The following is a 17,854-nucleotide window of genomic DNA, read 5'->3' on the forward strand; positions in this document are numbered from 1 at the left end:
GGTCCTCATTTTATCAACCTCGGAAGGATGGATGGCTGGTTGAGTCAACCTTGAACCGGTCAGGATTGAACTCCTGGCAGTCAGCGGAATTAGCCTAAAATACTGCATTCCAAACGCCGCACCACCAGGGCTCTGAGTATGTGACTCTTTGTCTCCAATGAATGGTTTTACAAAGCGGAGCTCTGTCTATTATATTGTTTTGCCATAGCCAAAGTAAACATTCACATTTCATCCCATAATTTATTGCCAGGGTTTTAACTCCTGTTATTTTTAAATGTATGAACATGGGAAACACGCCGAAACACGCTGTGTCCTTGTCATCTTTTGATCCGGTGCGGTCAAGTGTAAATATACGTTAGCATTTATATTTGTTTGATATACTGCTAGTCTTCTGCTTTAAAACCATTTGTTCCGGGGCGTTCAAAATCACAACAGCACTCAAAAAAAAAAAAGTTGCAACCAGCCCTCACACTTGCAAGCATCGTAACATCCCCACAGTTATGTGATCCAGATTTGGGTGCTTGGCAACCAAGCACGTTCAGGTAGTCCTCCACTGACTTATGACCATTTTTTTTAACCTCTATGACCGTTGTAGCCTCCCTGTGGTCATGTGATTTACATTTGGATGCTTGACAACCGGTTCATATTTATGACGGTCGCAGCGTCCCAGGGTCACGTGATCCCCTTTTAGGACCTTCTGACAAGTAAAGTCAATGGGGAAAGCCAGATTCACTTAACAGCCGTGTTACTAACTGAATGACTTCAGTGTTTCACTTAACAACTGTGGCAGGAAAGGTCGTAAAATGGGGCAAAACTCAGATGTCTCACTTAGCAGCAGAAATTTTGGGCTCCACTGTGGTTGTAAGTCAAGGACTACCTTGTATACACTCCTCACTTTGCCACCAGATCTTCATCATTTTGTACAAGAATGATCTTTTAAAAAATGGTTGGTCAGTTTTTGAAGCGTGGTCCAGGTATGCTAGCATTCATTACTGGGCCAATCCATGTTTTCTGGGAGCTAAGCAGTTAAAAGTCCACTCATTGGTTCATTTCTGAGTTTCTTTCAGATGGGGAGAAAAGATACAACCATTTTTTTAAAATAATGTATTTTTTTAAACTTTTCGTATTGTGGAAGGAGATAGGTGCTAGAGACAAAGCTCAGGTTGCAAGGTTGCAGGATGTTTCTCGCTTATTCTTTCTGGCTTGGCCAAAGTCGAGGAGGATATATATATATAAATTCAGGCTGTGGTAAAAAGTTGCTTCTAGAATTGTCCTGTCAGCAAGTGTCCTAAATGGAGGTGCTGGCCAGCAGTTTTGCAGCCTGCCTGTATTGCTGGGTCTTAGAAAAGATGCCATGGGAATTCGTCCTTATGTGCCAAAGCAACTCTTTGAATCTAAAACCCTACATAGTTCTAATAATTGGGAAGATGATCATCCGTCTAAGACAAGAGCCGGGGAACTATGGCCCTTTTATGGCTTGTGGACTTCAACCATGCCGGCTCAGGAATTCTGGGAGTCGAGGTCCACAAGTCATAAAAAGCCCACAGTTCCCTCGCCTCTGGCCTAAGGCCTGTGCACCTCCAGGCGCAGCAGTTGCTCAGTCCAATTAAGCCGATTGCCATAACTTGTTACTTGAACGGTTAAAGTAGGTTTGGAGAACCTTTGCTCTGTTTAGCCCCTCCTCGTGAAATAGATGTCTTAGTCTGATTTCTTTCTTGCAGTCTTTGAGTGACTTTAGCCAGATCAGTTGGGAAAGTCTTTATGCTCCGGTGTGTGTGTGTGTGTGTGTGTGTGTGTCTGTCTGTCTGTCTGTCTGTCTGTCTGTCTGTCTACACTACAGCCAGGGAAGCCGGTTGGCATAACTTCTCAAAATGTTATTTTTTTAAAAACCAAAACAAAATACAAGCAGAGGATGACCCAAATTAACATAAAAATGGTACAGTAAGGATTCCTCGTGGGCCAAAAACTAGGCCAGCAGCAGGAAACTGTAGCCAGCCTGCTCTGATAATTGGGACGTACCATCGGAAGACAAGCCTAATGTTAGGCTGGGTGACCTGTTTTTTTTTACCTTTATGGCCGTTGTAGCCTCCCTGTGGTCATGTGATTTACATTTACATTTACATTTGGATGCTTGACAATATTAATGACGGTCACAGCGTCCCAGGGTCATGTGATCCCCTTTTACGACCTGACAAGCAAAGTCAAGGGGGAAAGCCAGATTCACTTAACAGCCGTGTAACTAACTGAACAACTTCAGTGTTTCACTTAACAACTGTGGCCAGCAAGCAAGGAAAAAGATGAGGGTTTTTTTTTTACTTGTTGACATCATGAGTAGGTTTGTAAAGAAGGATACAAGGATATTATTGAACGATGCAGCTTGCCGTGCTGTGTCCTGCTTTGCTAGAGCTCCCCTACTCATACTGGTGAAGAGTTTCTATAGATCAGTGTTTCTCCACCTCAGAAACTTTAAGCCGTGTGGACTTCCAACTCCCAGAATTCCTCAGCCGGTCATGCTGCCTGGAGAATTCTGGGAGTTGAAGCCCATTCACCTTTAAGCTGCCAAGGTTGAGAAACACTGCTATAGATCATTGCAGGAAGAGTAACACAATATGTTGCGACCTAGAGGGACAAAATGTTTTCAAAAATGAATTTTCATATGTTGTTTATATCATAGTCCAGGGGTCCCTAAGCCTGTTCAGAACTGGGCCGTGCGAACGGTGGCTGGCGCGTACACGTGCACAGCTCAACTTGTGTGAGCAGCAGGCCAGCACGTGCGTACATGTTCGGGCAACTCAACTTGCATGAGTTGAGCTGTCTGTGCGTGCGCACCAGCCGGCTGCTCACGCAAGTTGAGCTGTGCACATGTGCGCTGGCCCGCCGCTCACGTGGCCTGGTTCCCTTCTTTTTCCCTCCTCCAGCCAAGCTGAAAAAGTTGGGGTCCTCTGTCATAGTCTATTGAGTTAAACCATAGTTGTTGACTACATGCTGAAATTCCATTTGCAAGCCACAATGGACAGGCTTATACAACACGCTGAGGCAAAAACAAGCAACCCACACTAAGGTTTAAATAAGATGTAAATCCATTTTATTGTGCCCTAGTTTAAAAAGTATGGTTTAGTGCAAGATAGGAATCTAGACATAATACTATTATTTCTACTTGGATCAGGAAATAGCAAGGATTATCTCTGTTTTTCTAGAGAGTTAGACTTTATGCTAGTGTTAAGCACACTATAAAGTGCTTGCTTAAATTACTAAGACCATTTTATTGCACAACTGCTTTAAAATGGTCACACAAGTGTTTACTGAAGACCCTTAAACTGTTTTTTTTTTTATGGATTTATTTATTTATACAAATATTAATACACCAACCCAATCCAGAGATTCTGGGCATTTTAACAGTTCAAAAACACCTAACCCCAACAAAAGTCATGCAATATTTTTTTTTTATTTTTTTTTTATTGAAAAGTTTTAAAATACAATTTTCCTTTAAAAAACCCCCCTTCCCCCTCCCTCCTCCCCCCCTACCTCCCCTCCTCCCCCCTCCCTCCTCCCCCCCTACCTCCCCCCCTCCCCCCCCCTACTTCCCAGAGCTGAATACAAGGTATATATATATAAAAAAAGCAAACCTAAGCAACCATATACTAACAACTATAAATTCTAAAATCCATCACTCTCTAGCTTATATAGGATAAAACAAACCTTAACAGTATTAAATATATATATAAAAAAAACTAGAATAAGAAAAGGACACTCTCTAGCTTATATAGAATGGAACAAACCTTAATAGTATTAAACATATATTAAAGACAAAAAAAAAGGAAAAAGAAAAAAAAAACCCTTCTCAACCCTATACTTATCCTAAATAAACTCCATCCATTTTATCCATTCCATGATATAACATTCTTACAAATAATTTTCCAAATTAACCAAGGATCCCAAATCAAAAAAACTTTAAAGTCAACTCTTCTGTAATCGACCGTTCCTCTTCCAGTACCACATCTATAATTATTCCAAACACAACAAAAAAGAAAAAAGAAAAAAAAAAAGATTGCAAACAAAACTTGAACTTTAATCCAAAAAAGCTCAGCCTTTCCACAAAACCACCAAATATAAAAATATATTGCGTCTACACCCAAATCTTTTCCCCCCTCCCCTACTTGACTACTTGACTATATCGTAAAAGTTCCAAAGACTTCTGCGATTCCTGCTACTTTCTCTTCTTAGATCGTTTTGCAGCAGCACGCGTCACCCTCTGTTTTATAGATTCATCCGACGAGGTTATATCTTGATCTCCTCAGATAGAAGACAACGGTGTTGGAGGAGACCCTTAAACTGTTTTTAAGCAACCAAACAAAACCAATACAGCTCGTAAAAATGCACTCCCTTTTGCCAAGATGAGTAAATTCCTTAATTCTGTAATGTCGTTAAAGCAGTTTTCAGAGCAGAAATTGACATTAGTCTTTGGAGAATCTATCCTTTAAGTATCACAACAATGCTAACAGGCTTAGATAGAACTTCTCATTACATAATTCAAAGAATTGTTTGTGGATTAGCTGTTTAATGTCAAAAATAAAGCTGAATGGCCTAAAACCTTTAAGACTTGTTTCTCCCAAGTCCTGGAGCTGATGAATACATATCTGTTGAGGAAGAAGAATATGTGGAACAGCAGCAACAATTCTTTCCACTTAATGTCATAAAATGATTAAAAGCCTAGTAATAACTATGTATAAATTACTAAAATATGGTAAATTGGATGTTTGGCCATATAGGGAGGCATGGAGAACTTCAGTGATAGTTCATTCTGGCATCTATAGGGTCATAATTTTATAGATCTAAAATTACGGTTAATTGAACAAAGATGATTATTTTGTGTTCTGTGAACATCTGCCTCTTTTTAGTGACAAATTGATGAATTTAGCTCAATTGACAGAGAAGCGCTGCTCAGAAGCCACATGACATATTCATGAGTTTTAACGCCTCTGTCTTGAACGAAAATGATTTCACATAATAATTTGGTCTCTGGAAGGCTTATCCTTTTTGTAGATGATCATGCTCTTCTGAAAGTTTCATGGCCTCTGTCTGGAACAGGAGGGCAATAAAAGTGGAAATGGTTCACTTCTCTGGCATATTTCGGTATTTTCTCCTGGAATTTAATTTTGTGAGATGTTCAACAGACATAGAGTCTGTTCAATGGCTTGTAAATCAGCAAAACAATACTAACCTACCAGGAACAGGGTAAGTGGAGATAATAATAATAATAATAATAATAATAATAATAATAATAATAATAATAATAATAATAATAATAATAATAATAATAATAATAATGGCCCGGGACAGGGGCCATTCCTCTGTCCTAGTCTTATTAGATCTCTCGGCGGCTTTCGATACCATCGACCATGGTATCTTGCTGCGACGCCTCAGGGGGCTGGGAGTGGGAGGCACGGTTCTACGTTGGTTCTCCTCCTTTCTCCAGGGTCGCTCGCAGTCGGTGCTGGCAGGGGGACAGAGGTCGACCCCGAGGCCTCTCGTTTGCGGAGTCCCTCAGGGGTCGGTCCTCTCGCCTCTCCTGTTCAACATCTACATGAAACCGCTGGGTGAGATCATTCGCAGCTTTGGAGTAGGGTACCATCAGTATGCTGATGACACCCAGCTTTTCATCTCAACTCCAAACAACATCAGTGATGCCCTCGACGTGATGTCCCGCTGCCTGAAAGCGGTCCGGGAATGGATGGGGAGGAACAGGCTTCAACTGAACCCGGACAAGACTGAATGGCTGTACGTACCGGCAAGCCAGGATACTCAGAACATCCCATCCCTTAACATCGGGGACAAGTTACTACCACCTGTTGATAGGGCCCGCAACCTGGGTGTCCTCCTAGACTCGCAGCTCTCCCTGGAAGATCACATAGGAGCTGTGACCAAGGGGGCCTTTTCCCGGGTTCGACTAGTTCGCCAACTACGGCCTTATCTGGACCTGGATGCCTTACGTACAGTCACCCATGCCCTTGTGACCTCTCGCCTAGACTACTGTAACGCTCTCTACATGGGGCTGCCCTTGAGATCCACTCGGAAGCTTCAACTGGTGCAAAGTGCAGCGGCACGGACACTCTGAGGAGCCTCCCGATACTCCCATATCACACCTCTCCTCCGTGCGCTGCACTGGCTTCCAGTTGCCTTCCGTGTGAAGTTCAAGGTGCTAACAATGACATACAAAGCCCTACATGGCATGGGTCCGGACTACCTACGGGAGCACCTTCTGCCAATGTCAACACCCCACCGCCCTGTTCGCTCCCACAGAGAGGGCCTCCTCAGGGTACCACCGCTCAAGGAATGTCGACTGGTGGCGCCCAGGGGGAGGGCATTCTCAGTGGGTGCGCCAGCCCTCTGGAACTGCTTACCAACTGAAATCCGGATGGCCCCCGACCTCCGCACCTTCCGACGCGACTTAAAGACTTACCTATTCCAACAGTCCGGCCTGGCCTGATAGCTCTGACAGCTTTAATTGGGGTCCCAGTTTGTCTTGCTTTGATTATTGTTTTCAATACTGTTTCACTTTGTTGCCTGTCCTACTCTGTACACCGCCCCGAGTCCCTCGGGAGAAGGGCGGTTTATAAAAACAAACAAATAAATAAATAAATAAATAAATAAATAATAATAATAATAATAATTGACTGAGTTTCATGCTTTATGAATAAAAGTTTAGTAGTAGTAGTAGTAATAATAATAATAATAATAATAATAATAATAATAATAATAATAATAATAATAATAATAATAATAATAAAAGTTGGAAGGGACCTTGAAGGTCATCCAGCCCAACCCCCTGCTCAGGCAGAAAACCCTATACCGTTTCAGACAAATGGCTGTCCAGTCTTTTCTTAAAAACTTCCAGTAATTTTACCTGATTCCTGAGGGCTCGCTTCAGTATTCTTGTTCCCTGTAGATTCAAATTCTCACGGACACCTTCTCTAAATGAAAGAATTTAGATCTGAAATACGGAATATCCAATCATGATTACTCAACTTTCCTGAGCAGCAAAGAGCTGTGGGAGGGTTCTTAGGCTGAAGGATTGTTGAATGTTTTGTGCCGTTATTAGTCAAATTAGTTTGATTTAATGAACAATGTAACCACTGTAATTTCTTTCACGAATTAGTTGTTCATGATTCCCATAGGAAGGCACGATGAAGCTGAATGTTAACAATCTACAATGAACTTGATTGGATATTCAGATTTTGTAAGTTAATTCAGTAGGTAAACATTGGCTTCAAGAGTTCAAAGTAAACGACACTTCCAATTCTTTGCCCCAAATGTCAAGTACAAAAAAAGAAGAAAAAAAAATCAAGAGTTGGAAGCTGCTGTAAATTTTTAAGGAACTGATTATCAGTAAAATGGTTATATACTGAGATGCTTTAGTTTAAGAGGCAATTAAAGAAACCCAAACACAATATCTGAATAATTTGGAGTGTTAAATCAGATTTATAGTGGCATAAGCTTTCATGGACTATATCAGGGAACTTCAAACTTGCCCCTTTTATGACTGGTGGACTTCAACTCCCAGAATTCCTCAGCCAAAGGTTTATTTTCAAACAATAGTAATTGTCAGTAATTGAACAAATTATTATTATACATATTATAAATTACACGTATTGTTCAATCTACGACTATAATTGAACCTAGAAATATGGTCATACGTTGGTCATGCTCATCATTAAGCAGGTCATCACATAACTCAATTTTATGACTTTTTTGGGCAGTGGTCTTTAAGCAAAACACTGTTGTTGTTAAATAAGCTCATTGTCCATAATGGGTGGGGTTGGTTTTTTTTGTTTTGTTTTGCCAGAAGCTGGAAGTAAAGACCAGTTTGCCGCCAACCCCCCCCCCAAAAGCAGATCACAGTCATGTGACTGTTGTTGTTGTTGTTAGCTGCGAAGTCGTGTCCGACCCATCGCGACCCTATAGACAACATTCCTCCAGGCCTTCCTGTCCTCTACCATCTTCTGGAGTCCATTTAAGCTCACGCCTACTGCTTCAGTGACTCCATCCAGCCACCTCATTCTCTGTCGTCCCCTTCTTCTCTTGCCCTCAATCTTTCCCAGCATTAGGCTCTTCTCCAGTGAGTCCTTCCTTCTCATTAGGTGGCCAAAGTATTTGAGTTTTAGCTTCAGGATCTGGCCTTCTAAAGAGCAGTCAGGATTGATCTCCTCTAGGACTGACCGGTTTGATCGCCTTGCAGTCCAAGGGACTCGCAGGAGTCTTCTCCAGCACCACAGTTCAAAGGCCTCAATTCTTTGGCGCTCAGCCTTTCTTATGGTTCAACTTTCACTGCCATACATTGCAACTGGGAAGACCATAGCCTTGACTATGCGCACTTTTGTTGACAGGGTGATGTCTCTGCTTTTTAGTGTGCTGTCTAGATTTGCCATGGCTTTCCTCCCCAGGAGCAAGCGTCTTTTAATTTCTTGGCTTACAGTCCCCATCTGCAGTGATCTTGGAGCCCAGGAAAATAAAATCTGTCACTACCTCCATTTCTTCCCCATCTATTTGCCAGGAATTGAGAGGGCCGGATGCCATGATCTTGGTTTTCTTAATGTTAAGTTTCAACCCAAGTTTTGCACTCTCCTTCTTCACCTGCAACAAGAGGCTCTTTAGTTCTTCTTCACTTTCTGCCATTAGAGTGGTATCATTGCGTATCTTAGGTTGTTGATATTTCTTCCGGCAATCTTAATTCCAACTTTTGATTCATTTAGCCCTGCCTTTCTCATGATGTGCTCTGCATATAAGTTAAATAGGCAGGGCGACAGTATACAGCCTTGCCGGACTCCTTTGACTGTAGGATGCCGCAAATGGTCATAACTTCAGATACCCAAAATGTGGTCACGTGACTGTGGGGCGGGCAACCCTCAGGGCATTGAATCTGGTTTGTAAGTACCCTTTTTTTGAATCCGTCCTTACTTCGGTTGCTAAGCAACCGATTGTAAGTCAAGGACTACCTACTATATAGGGCAGCTGTACTAAAAGGAAGCAAAATCTGACATTTAATACTGCCCTGTATATTAGTAGATCTTAAATCTGCTTTTATAGTGGGGAGAAAAAACCTGCCAGGGTTTCACGTTGTGATGTGCACCTACCAAAGTGAAGCCTACAAGAAACATTCAGTTCTGTGACAGTAAGCTTTCATTCATTAAAAAAACAACCCACTGTTGTGCTTATCTGAGATTTTCTCTAGAGCATGGTTTTAAACCACATCCGATTCACTCTCACTGCCCAAGTCTTTAATTTTGGAATTAGTGGTTTTCTTCGGCGGATCCAGCGGCCTTCAAACTTTCGTAAGTGAACCCATGGCGTTAGTCTTACTCTAGAAACCATGGGAGGAAGGGGACTTAAAGCAAGCTCAGGATGACTCATCTGAGGTTTGCCATTTAAATTCAGAAGCAAATACTGGCCCGGTGTTATCTGTCCCTTCCAGATCTGACTGCTAATAATAACTCTTCCCTTCTTGGACACCCGCCTATGTATCGTATTGTAATTTTCAGCAATGTGGGATGGCGTTTTATTTTATTTTTTAAAAACAAAAGCAATAAAACTTGGATGAACTGTTCATTTGCAGATCTGTTGCTTGCTGTGTCAAGCATTATTAATCAGCCTTCCTGAGTTCAGGGAAGCTACCTGTTAAATAATAATAATAATAAAAAAATAAAACAGGAAGAATAGCTAGGAAGCCACCACCCACCTCTCTGAAAAAAATATTAGGGATCTGTCAAAAATATTAGGGATCTTTCTATCGGAAATTAACCAAGCAAGATTCTACAAGTAAGCTACTCGTCTGTTCATACCTCACTAAAAGGGGTTGCTTTAGAAGGATTTGGCAGATGAACTGAAACCGTAAATCTATTAAGTTTAAAAAAAAAGTCCTGTGAATGACATAATAGCAATAGCACTTAGACTTATATACCGCTTAATAGTGCTTTACAATCCTCTCTAAGCGGTTTATAGAGTCAGCATATATTGCCCCCTACGGTCTGGATCCTTATTTTACTGACCTTGGAAGGCTGTGTCAGCCTTGAGCCAGGCAGGATCGAACTCCTGGCTGTGGACAGAGTCAGCTTGCAATACTGCATTCTAACCACTGCGCAACCACTGTAAACATTTACAGGGATTATTTTCTACTCTACACTACTAGGGTAGAGATGGATCATGGAATCAGATTTTTCAAAGAGATGGGATGGGAGAATCTACAGGAGAAATATATCTGGGACTGCTTTTTTTTTGGGGGGGGGACAAAATCGTCCCCTTAGCCCAAAAGCCTGAATTATATGACTGTAATAAGGACATTGTTTGAGCTTCAGTTTATTTAAATAGATTGAGGCTGCAGGGATATATTTGAGATCTGAAAATTGTTTTGGTTTTAGAAGTTTTAACTGAGTTAAAATTCGTGACTTATTCTCTAAAAGATCTTCAATAAAATTTAATAATTCAAGGGCATTTCTTAATACAAAGTTTAACTCAGGTTGGGTTTAGTTTCTGCTTCATAAAAATGTCTTAATGTGATTAATTGGGCAAGAATGGCTAAAATTGGTTTTGTTGTCTGAACTAGCAGTAAATGCTGAGTATGAACGGATAAATCAAAATCTGTTCTCATCTTGTTTTGCCTGTTTATAGGCACTCATGGTGCAGGTTTTAATATTTTATAGCCCTTCCTCTTTGGAGCCTTGGTGCCATTATTGCTGTTGATTTGGGCCTTGATTCTATGTTCAGAAAGCCTCTTCAGATGCCTCCTTTAAGTGAGATACAGTCATTAACTTGCTATCAGTTAAAGCAGGGGCCTTCAAACTTGGCCCTTTTATGACTTGTGGACTTCAACTCCCAGAATTCCTCAGCCAGCATGACTGGCTGAGGAATTCTGGGAGTTGAAGTCCACAAGTCATAAAAGGGCCAAGTTTGAAGACCCCTGAGTTAAAGGGTCTGGTCTGTGTTGGCACCCATATGTGGGAATGCAGCACCTTCTAGAGTTGATTTAGCTGATATTTCTCTTAATAGCATTTTAGCCACAGGTTGCTGCTGCTTTTGGGTCGGAAGTGCTTCCGGGTTGAAAGGATTAGCTGGTGACATCACTGTTGCCTGGGTGATGCCCCGTTGGGGGTTCCTTTCATTTCCCCATTAATGATTCCACTGAAGTGTAGGTAACCCCCTTTGTATTTCAGAACCCCTTTTCTGTTGTACTATGTTAGGTCTATTGTTTCGTATTACGTTCTCTTATTTGGGATGCCAACATGCTCTATTGTTGTATTGCATTTCTAATTTTTTTTTCCTGTGAATACCCAGAGAGCTTGCTGCAAGCCAGCTCATAAATCATGTAAATAAATAGTGACATAAGTACATTTTTCTTAATATAATTCTGGTATTTAACCAATTAGAAGATGTCAAATTGAGTGTTTGCTTTGTCTCTTTGTCTCTCTGTCTCCGTCTCTCTCTCTCTTAAGTGGGGGGGCAATTTCTGGATGAACTTGCATCCAAGTCCTATTGGAAACATGACAGCTGAGAAAGAAAACATTGCAATGTCGTGAGCATATTACTGCTTGTATGGTAAACTACCCTTTAAGTATAGCATTCTGTACAAATAGCCTTTGCTCTACCATCGTTTGTTTAATGAACATGTGAAGGACACTGAAATTTCTTCTTCTTCTTCTTCTTCTTCTTCTTCTTCTTCTTCTTCTTCTTCTTCTTCTTCTTCATTATCATCATCATCATCATCATCATCATCATCAAATTGGGCATATCTTACTAAACTGCATGGAGTTTAGCAGTGGAGGTTCTGCTGCCATCCATAATCGTAAATTGAGGACAGCCTTGCTGTTGAAAGAAGTTGAAATCAAAGCCCAAATGATGACTGCACTAAAAAAAATTAGTTTTAAGATTTACATTTAGCTTTATTGGTTATGGTCATATAAAAATAATAAAACATACATCTATGAATACAATGGACAGGCTAAAACTGTCAGAATATTTGTAAGACAAAAATGAACAAAACACAGTTGACAGTTACTCTGGTTGAATATCTCAACCCCTGCTTTTGAATGGACCATTCTCAACTTTGCATGCTTCCACTATAAATGCCATTATGATGTAGGTTTCTATTAATTTCCTTATCTCACAGAACAGCCCTGGATCCTATTCCATTGGAAATTACTCTTTTATCTCTTCATAGCTGCCACCAAAAATTAACAGCTGATTCAATCATTTTTAGTATCACTGTCAAATAGGTTGTACATCCTTCATTTTTCAGAGTGTGATAAATAATCTAGATCTTACAGTCCTGCAAGAATTATAAGAAAAGAGCGTATGAATTATACTTCTTCTCTCTAAGGGCAGAACCAATTATTATATGAAATGCACATAACAATATCCAGTCAAAAGGAAGTAGATCTGGTTGTAGAAAAGAGAGAGCCAGTTCTTCAAGATAATTAGCTAGTTTTTCGTAATGTGCAGGGATAAAAACCCTTCTCTGCTTTCTCCAAGAGAGGAACCCTTTGAGACAGAAGGAATTCCAAAGATGTTATGTAGAAAGACGGAATGAAGATTTTCCATTAGCAAAATCATATAGTTGGGGAGTTCCGTCTGCTTTTTTCATATTCTTAGAATATTACAGAATAACAAAGTTGGAAGGGAACAGTAAATTAAACAATGCCATTTATGTTCATCTTGGGCATTGCACATGGACCTTCATTATGGATGCTCCTTCACAGCTCTCTTCGTTTTTCTTTTTTTTTTTGGGGGGGGGGAGGATCCAGCAATGGGTGGGGGAACCCATGAATCTGTTTGTTCTCTTTAGGTAATTAAAACATCTTGAGGATGAGTGACTAAGTTAGCTGATTCGCTTGTGAATAAAATGTCACTATGGCAACATGTCTCCAGTGATTTGCAAACTCTTTGAACATTTTGAGGGAGATTGGGTACCCTTCCTCTCGTTTCTGTGGTGATGAGCTGAAGAGAGGCCAAAAATAAACACTACAACTCTAATGTTTAAACATGCAGCATCTTCGTTCAAAAGTATGTTTGAACAAGGCTTATATTGGTTCAGAATATATTTTGGAGGAGCAGCAAATAGGCCGATTGAGTCCTTTGCTTCCTGTTTTTCATTTTACCATGTAGGTAGCACCTTCAAAGAAGTGGCATTCTAAATGGAGAAAAATGACCCCTTGGAATAGAACATATAAACACACTTCATGCTATAATTCAAAGTCCAGGACTATTTTTGCACAATGCAGCATAGGAGTATCAAGGTTAACATTCTGAACACACCCTGTCTCCTGTTTCTGTTGGCACCGAATGCTGTTCCACCCACTCTTTCTACAACATTTTATTTGCTTGCTAACATGCTGTTAAAACTGTAGGTGCTTGTGCTCTTTGCTATCTGGATTATTCCAGATTGTTCTAGGCCTGTACAGCAGTAGACCAACTTATAGAAAGATCCAGCTAATGGGCTTTGAAAGCAGAAGTCAGGAGGGCCTTTTTTGCTGTTGTGTTTTAGGTGCAGCTTTTCAAAACTATATTGGAGCGTCCATGCAGTGGAGAAACTGAGGCCCAGGAGAACAGCCTTCATTTATCGTTTTTTTGACATTGGATTCCTTCTAATCCATAATCCTTAAATCAACAGAAAAGACATCTTTGAGGTCAGGGCTCTTGAAACTTGGCCCTTTTATGACTTGTGGACTTCAGCTCCCAGAATTCCTCAGCCGGCATGCCTGGTTGAGGAATTCTGGGAGTTGAAGTCCACAAGTCATAAAAGGGCCAAGTGTGAAGTGCCCTGTTTTAGTGTCTATGAAGATTCTCAAATCATCCAGATCATGGTTGCCCCAAAAGTGCTTTTTTTTCAGGAGGAAAGTGGACTTTCTTGTGTTTCTTTTGAAGATGTTTCACTTCTCATCCAAGAAGCTTCTTCAGCTCTGACTAGATGGTGGGGAGTGGAAGGACTTCAGTTTGAGATTGTGCTTGTGCCTCAGTTTGAGAGTTAGACAACACAGACTCATCCCCACTAGGCTGTGCCTTTTTCAACAGTGAAGGGAGCCAGGGCAGACAACATTCTGCAGCCAAGAAGGCCACACATACATTTGCACTTCTCAGGTGACCCCCAGGACACGGGCAAACCTCCAAAATGGTTTCAACGGCGCTCTAAAGCAGGCGCGTCAAACTCGTGACGTCGCATGACGTATCGCAACTTTTCTCCCATTGCCGGCAATGGGGTGAGCGTGGTTTCGGCGTGACTCATCCGGCCCCGCAGTTTGACACGCCTGCTCTAAAGGAATGCAAATGACCAGCTGTCTGCAAGGAATATAAATCCTTCCACTCCCCACCATCTAGTCTAGAGCTGAAGACGCTTCTTGGATGAGAAGTGAAATTCTTCCAACAGAAACACAAGAAAGTCCAGTTGCCTCCTGAAAAAAAAAAGCACCTTTGGGACGTCTTCTAGAGTTGAGGTTTTTCAGGCATTAAAATAGGGCTCTTCTTAGTCAAGAGTAGTGAAAAAGGTGGATAGAAGTTTGCCTGGGTCCAGGGTTGTCGACCATCTTTTGCGAGGCTTCTTTGCGTGGTCATAGCAAAACACAAAGGGAAGATGCAGAGCTCAAACAGCTGGGGAAGGCAGTAATAAGCCTATGGCATACTTCCTGTGCAACGCACATTGTTCTGATGTAACTCCCATGCCTGGGTGGACTTCTTCCTGAGCCTAAAAGCTAGCTTGTTTATGAATTGAAAGTGGAAAGCAGTTCCCCCTAATATACTCCTGAACATCACGCCAAGAGAAATGTATTTCTCCGTACCTTTGAGGTTTCTTCACTTCCTTCTTTTCCTTCAAGGCAATCTGGGACTGTTTTTCTTGAAATGTTAATTCAAGGATATTCTTGGTGGTGTGGGTTAAAAGCAGCTTTCTTCTAATTTAAGGAAATTCGTAGGCAGCCTGAGAAGGTTTAGCTTCTGAGAGTACAGAGCATTTTTTTTTTAAAAAAAAAAAGACACACCAACCCACTAAAGCAGGGGTCTTCAAACTCGGCCCTTTTATGACTCATGGACTTCAACTCCCAGAATTCCTCAGCCAGCATGCCTGGCTGAGAAATTCTGGGAGTTGAAGTCCATGAGTCATAAAAGGGCCGAGTTTGAAGACCTCTGCACTAAAGCTTTTAAGATTCACTGGCTAAACTGAGATTGATAGTTGGCTTACACATCCTACATGCGTCTGGATCCCCACATCTGGCGAGCGAACCAAACCTTTAGGGCCCAATACAAAAAGGCCAATCTCGTCTTTGGTGTGTGTTTGTGGGTTGCAAAGGGCACCTGCAGGCGACCGTGGAAAAGACTCTCAACGGATTAATAGATCATACTGGAATCAAACAACGTTTTCCTATGCATGAATGAGCATAGGGTCCTGAAAATGGAAACCTAGGTGGAAAAATCCTCTCATAATGGTTTTACAATGACTATTCCCTGCTGAGCAGACTCGAGTAATTAAAAAAGAGCCAGTTTGGTCTACTAGTTAAGGCACCAGGCTAGAAAGCCGGAGACCGTGAGTTCAAGTCCCACCTTAGCTATGAAAGCCAGTTGGGTGACTTTGGGCCAGCCACTTTCTTATTTGTAAGAAAACAACCAAGCTCAGAAAGTACCGAGGAATCCACATATCTGTAACAGACACATGCTTGCACACATACACTTACTCAGGAGTCTTCAAACTTGGCCCTTTTATGACTTGTGGACTTCAACTCCCAGAATTCCTCAGCCAGCATGCCTGGCTGCAGAATTCTGGGAGTTGAAGTCCACAAGTCATCAAAGGGCCAGGTTTGAAGACCCCTGCACTTACACACACATACACTAGTACATATTTGGAAGCTTAGTGGTACTTGACAAGATCGATATTTTTTAATGTGGGTCGGGTCCCGACCTCTGTCATCTGTGGGGCACTTCTTGCTGGTCCCAGTTCAAATACATTTGATATTAGCGATTAGCTGTGCTTTCTGTTTTAGAACCTCTACTACAAAATGAATTGTCCTTTAGAGATGAACCCAGCCTCTCATTACCATTTAGAAGAAGTTCAAAAACGTATTTATTTTCCCACGGTGTTTGAATGCTACTGTTTGACTGTAGTGAATTTGGGGTTTTTTTTGTGCGTATTTGCTTTATAGTTGTCATTTTTAAACGCTGGTTTTTATGGAAGGTTCAGCCGTATTGTAATCTGCAGGTAGCCATTAAGAGAGGGGGCAGTGTATAAATCTTGTCAAATAGAGCTTCGGAATAAATAAATAAATACACTGGATGTTCAGTTTTGTGGTGCAGATGGTGGTTTTGATGCAGATGGTGGTTGCATGCTTAGTGCTTTTAGTAGGCTGATGGCCGGATTTAGCAGTCAGCACTGTACCCACATCTAAATCTGATTGTGGTGTGTAAGCATCAAGGACGAGTGCATTAACCCTCAAGTGTTAAAAGATGGAAGAAATTGCAGAGCTCCTGTTGAATTGCAAGAGGTTGGCTATGAAATGTGAAATCCTTTTTTTTTCTTGGTTTCAGAGGTGCCAATGGCAGCTCTGTTTAGGCATCCAAGCCAAAGTTGGTTGTGAATAAAAGAAGATTTCTTTTCCCGTTTAGGCACTGGCAGCCAATGGTGGCATCGGGTTTGCTGTGGCTGAGCCTCAGATTGCCATGTTCTGCGGAAAGTTGAATATGCATGTGAATATCCAGACTGGGAAGTGGGAGACCGATCCTTCCGGGACGAAAAGCTGCTTTGGAAGGAAGGAAGAGATTCTGCAGTATTGCCAGGAGGTAAACGAGCGTGCTTTGCAACTGGTTTCAGCCAACAGCAAGAAGCTTGTGACTCAACTCCTACTATCTGGTCTTCTCCGCAGTGTGATTCTGAAATGGCCACTTGAGAACCCTTTTGGTGACTTGGAGTTAGTTCCCTTGCATATGAAAGCACGTATAGGAGAGATGACCAGGCTGAGCCTGAGGAAGGGGTGAAAAGTGTCATCAGTCACGAGTCCCTTTGCGCCCACAAGAGTCACGAGTCCCTTTGCGCCCACAAGAGATTTAAATCCCGCCTACCTTAAATTCCATTGACTCTTATCTACCGCCAATTAGCTTTGGACCATTCGTAGTTCAGATTCTTGTAGAGGGCTTAAACTTGCAGTAAATCTTTATACCCATTTGAACTGCCTGGATCTCCTGATTTCCCTGGCGCTTGACAGCATGCATGCGGTGGGACATCTGTATCAAACTTTGGCTAGTGAGTTCTTCCTTTTAGTGAAAGTTCAAAAGCGTTGGTGGCTTTATATGTAGCTCTTCTGAAGCATTTGGCAGGACATTTGTTGGGATCCAGATCTTAACTCGCCTAGCTTTGTGGGCTACTTAGAGGTAGTTCCTAAATAAGCAAAGCAAAACAAAACAAAAAAAAAACCCCAAGCCACAGTTGTTTATTATGTCTTCTAACATTCAGGGCTTAAAATCGGTGGGCAGATAATGATGGCATTTTGCTCCATGTGTTTGACTGGGTTGTTCTCCAGGCGTATTTGGATAGCCAGGCCAAGCCCAACAAGATACTGCTCTGATAATGTCAGGCACAAAAGACCAGGTCCACATATGAAGGTCCAGTTAAATTGATTTATTGCACAGGAATCTTCTCAAATGACGGTTAACACTTGGTTGGACTTAGACAAGGGTTCATGGAATTCAAGGTTGGACTTAGTCTGCTTGTGACTACATAGGAATTCTAGGCTGCTTCCTTTTTTAACTCCACCCCCAGGTTCTGCCACTCCTTCTCCTACATCTAGCAGTAACGAGATGAAGTTGCTGACTGGGCAACCGTGAAGCTTTA

The 17,854-nt window shown here is 41.7% G+C and overlaps 1 protein-coding gene across 4 annotated transcripts in view; it reads left to right on the top strand.

The window, feature by feature from the left end:
- APLP2 (amyloid beta precursor like protein 2) overlaps window positions 1–17,854 on the top strand; it is a 50,321-nt gene that overhangs the window by 9,338 nt on the left and 23,129 nt on the right. For all 4 annotated transcript variants that reach the window (XM_081333686.1, XM_081333685.1, XM_081333684.1 and 1 more), the window contains exon 2: window positions 16,633–16,806. In XM_081333686.1, coding sequence (XP_081189812.1) covers window positions 16,633–16,806 — 174 coding nt within the window. The remainder of the gene's footprint in view (window positions 1–16,632; window positions 16,807–17,854) is intronic.

The sequence above is a fragment of the Vipera berus genome, assembly GCF_964194415.1.
Source record: "Vipera berus genome assembly, chromosome: 8".
Taxonomy (NCBI): domain Eukaryota; kingdom Metazoa; phylum Chordata; class Lepidosauria; order Squamata; family Viperidae; genus Vipera; species Vipera berus.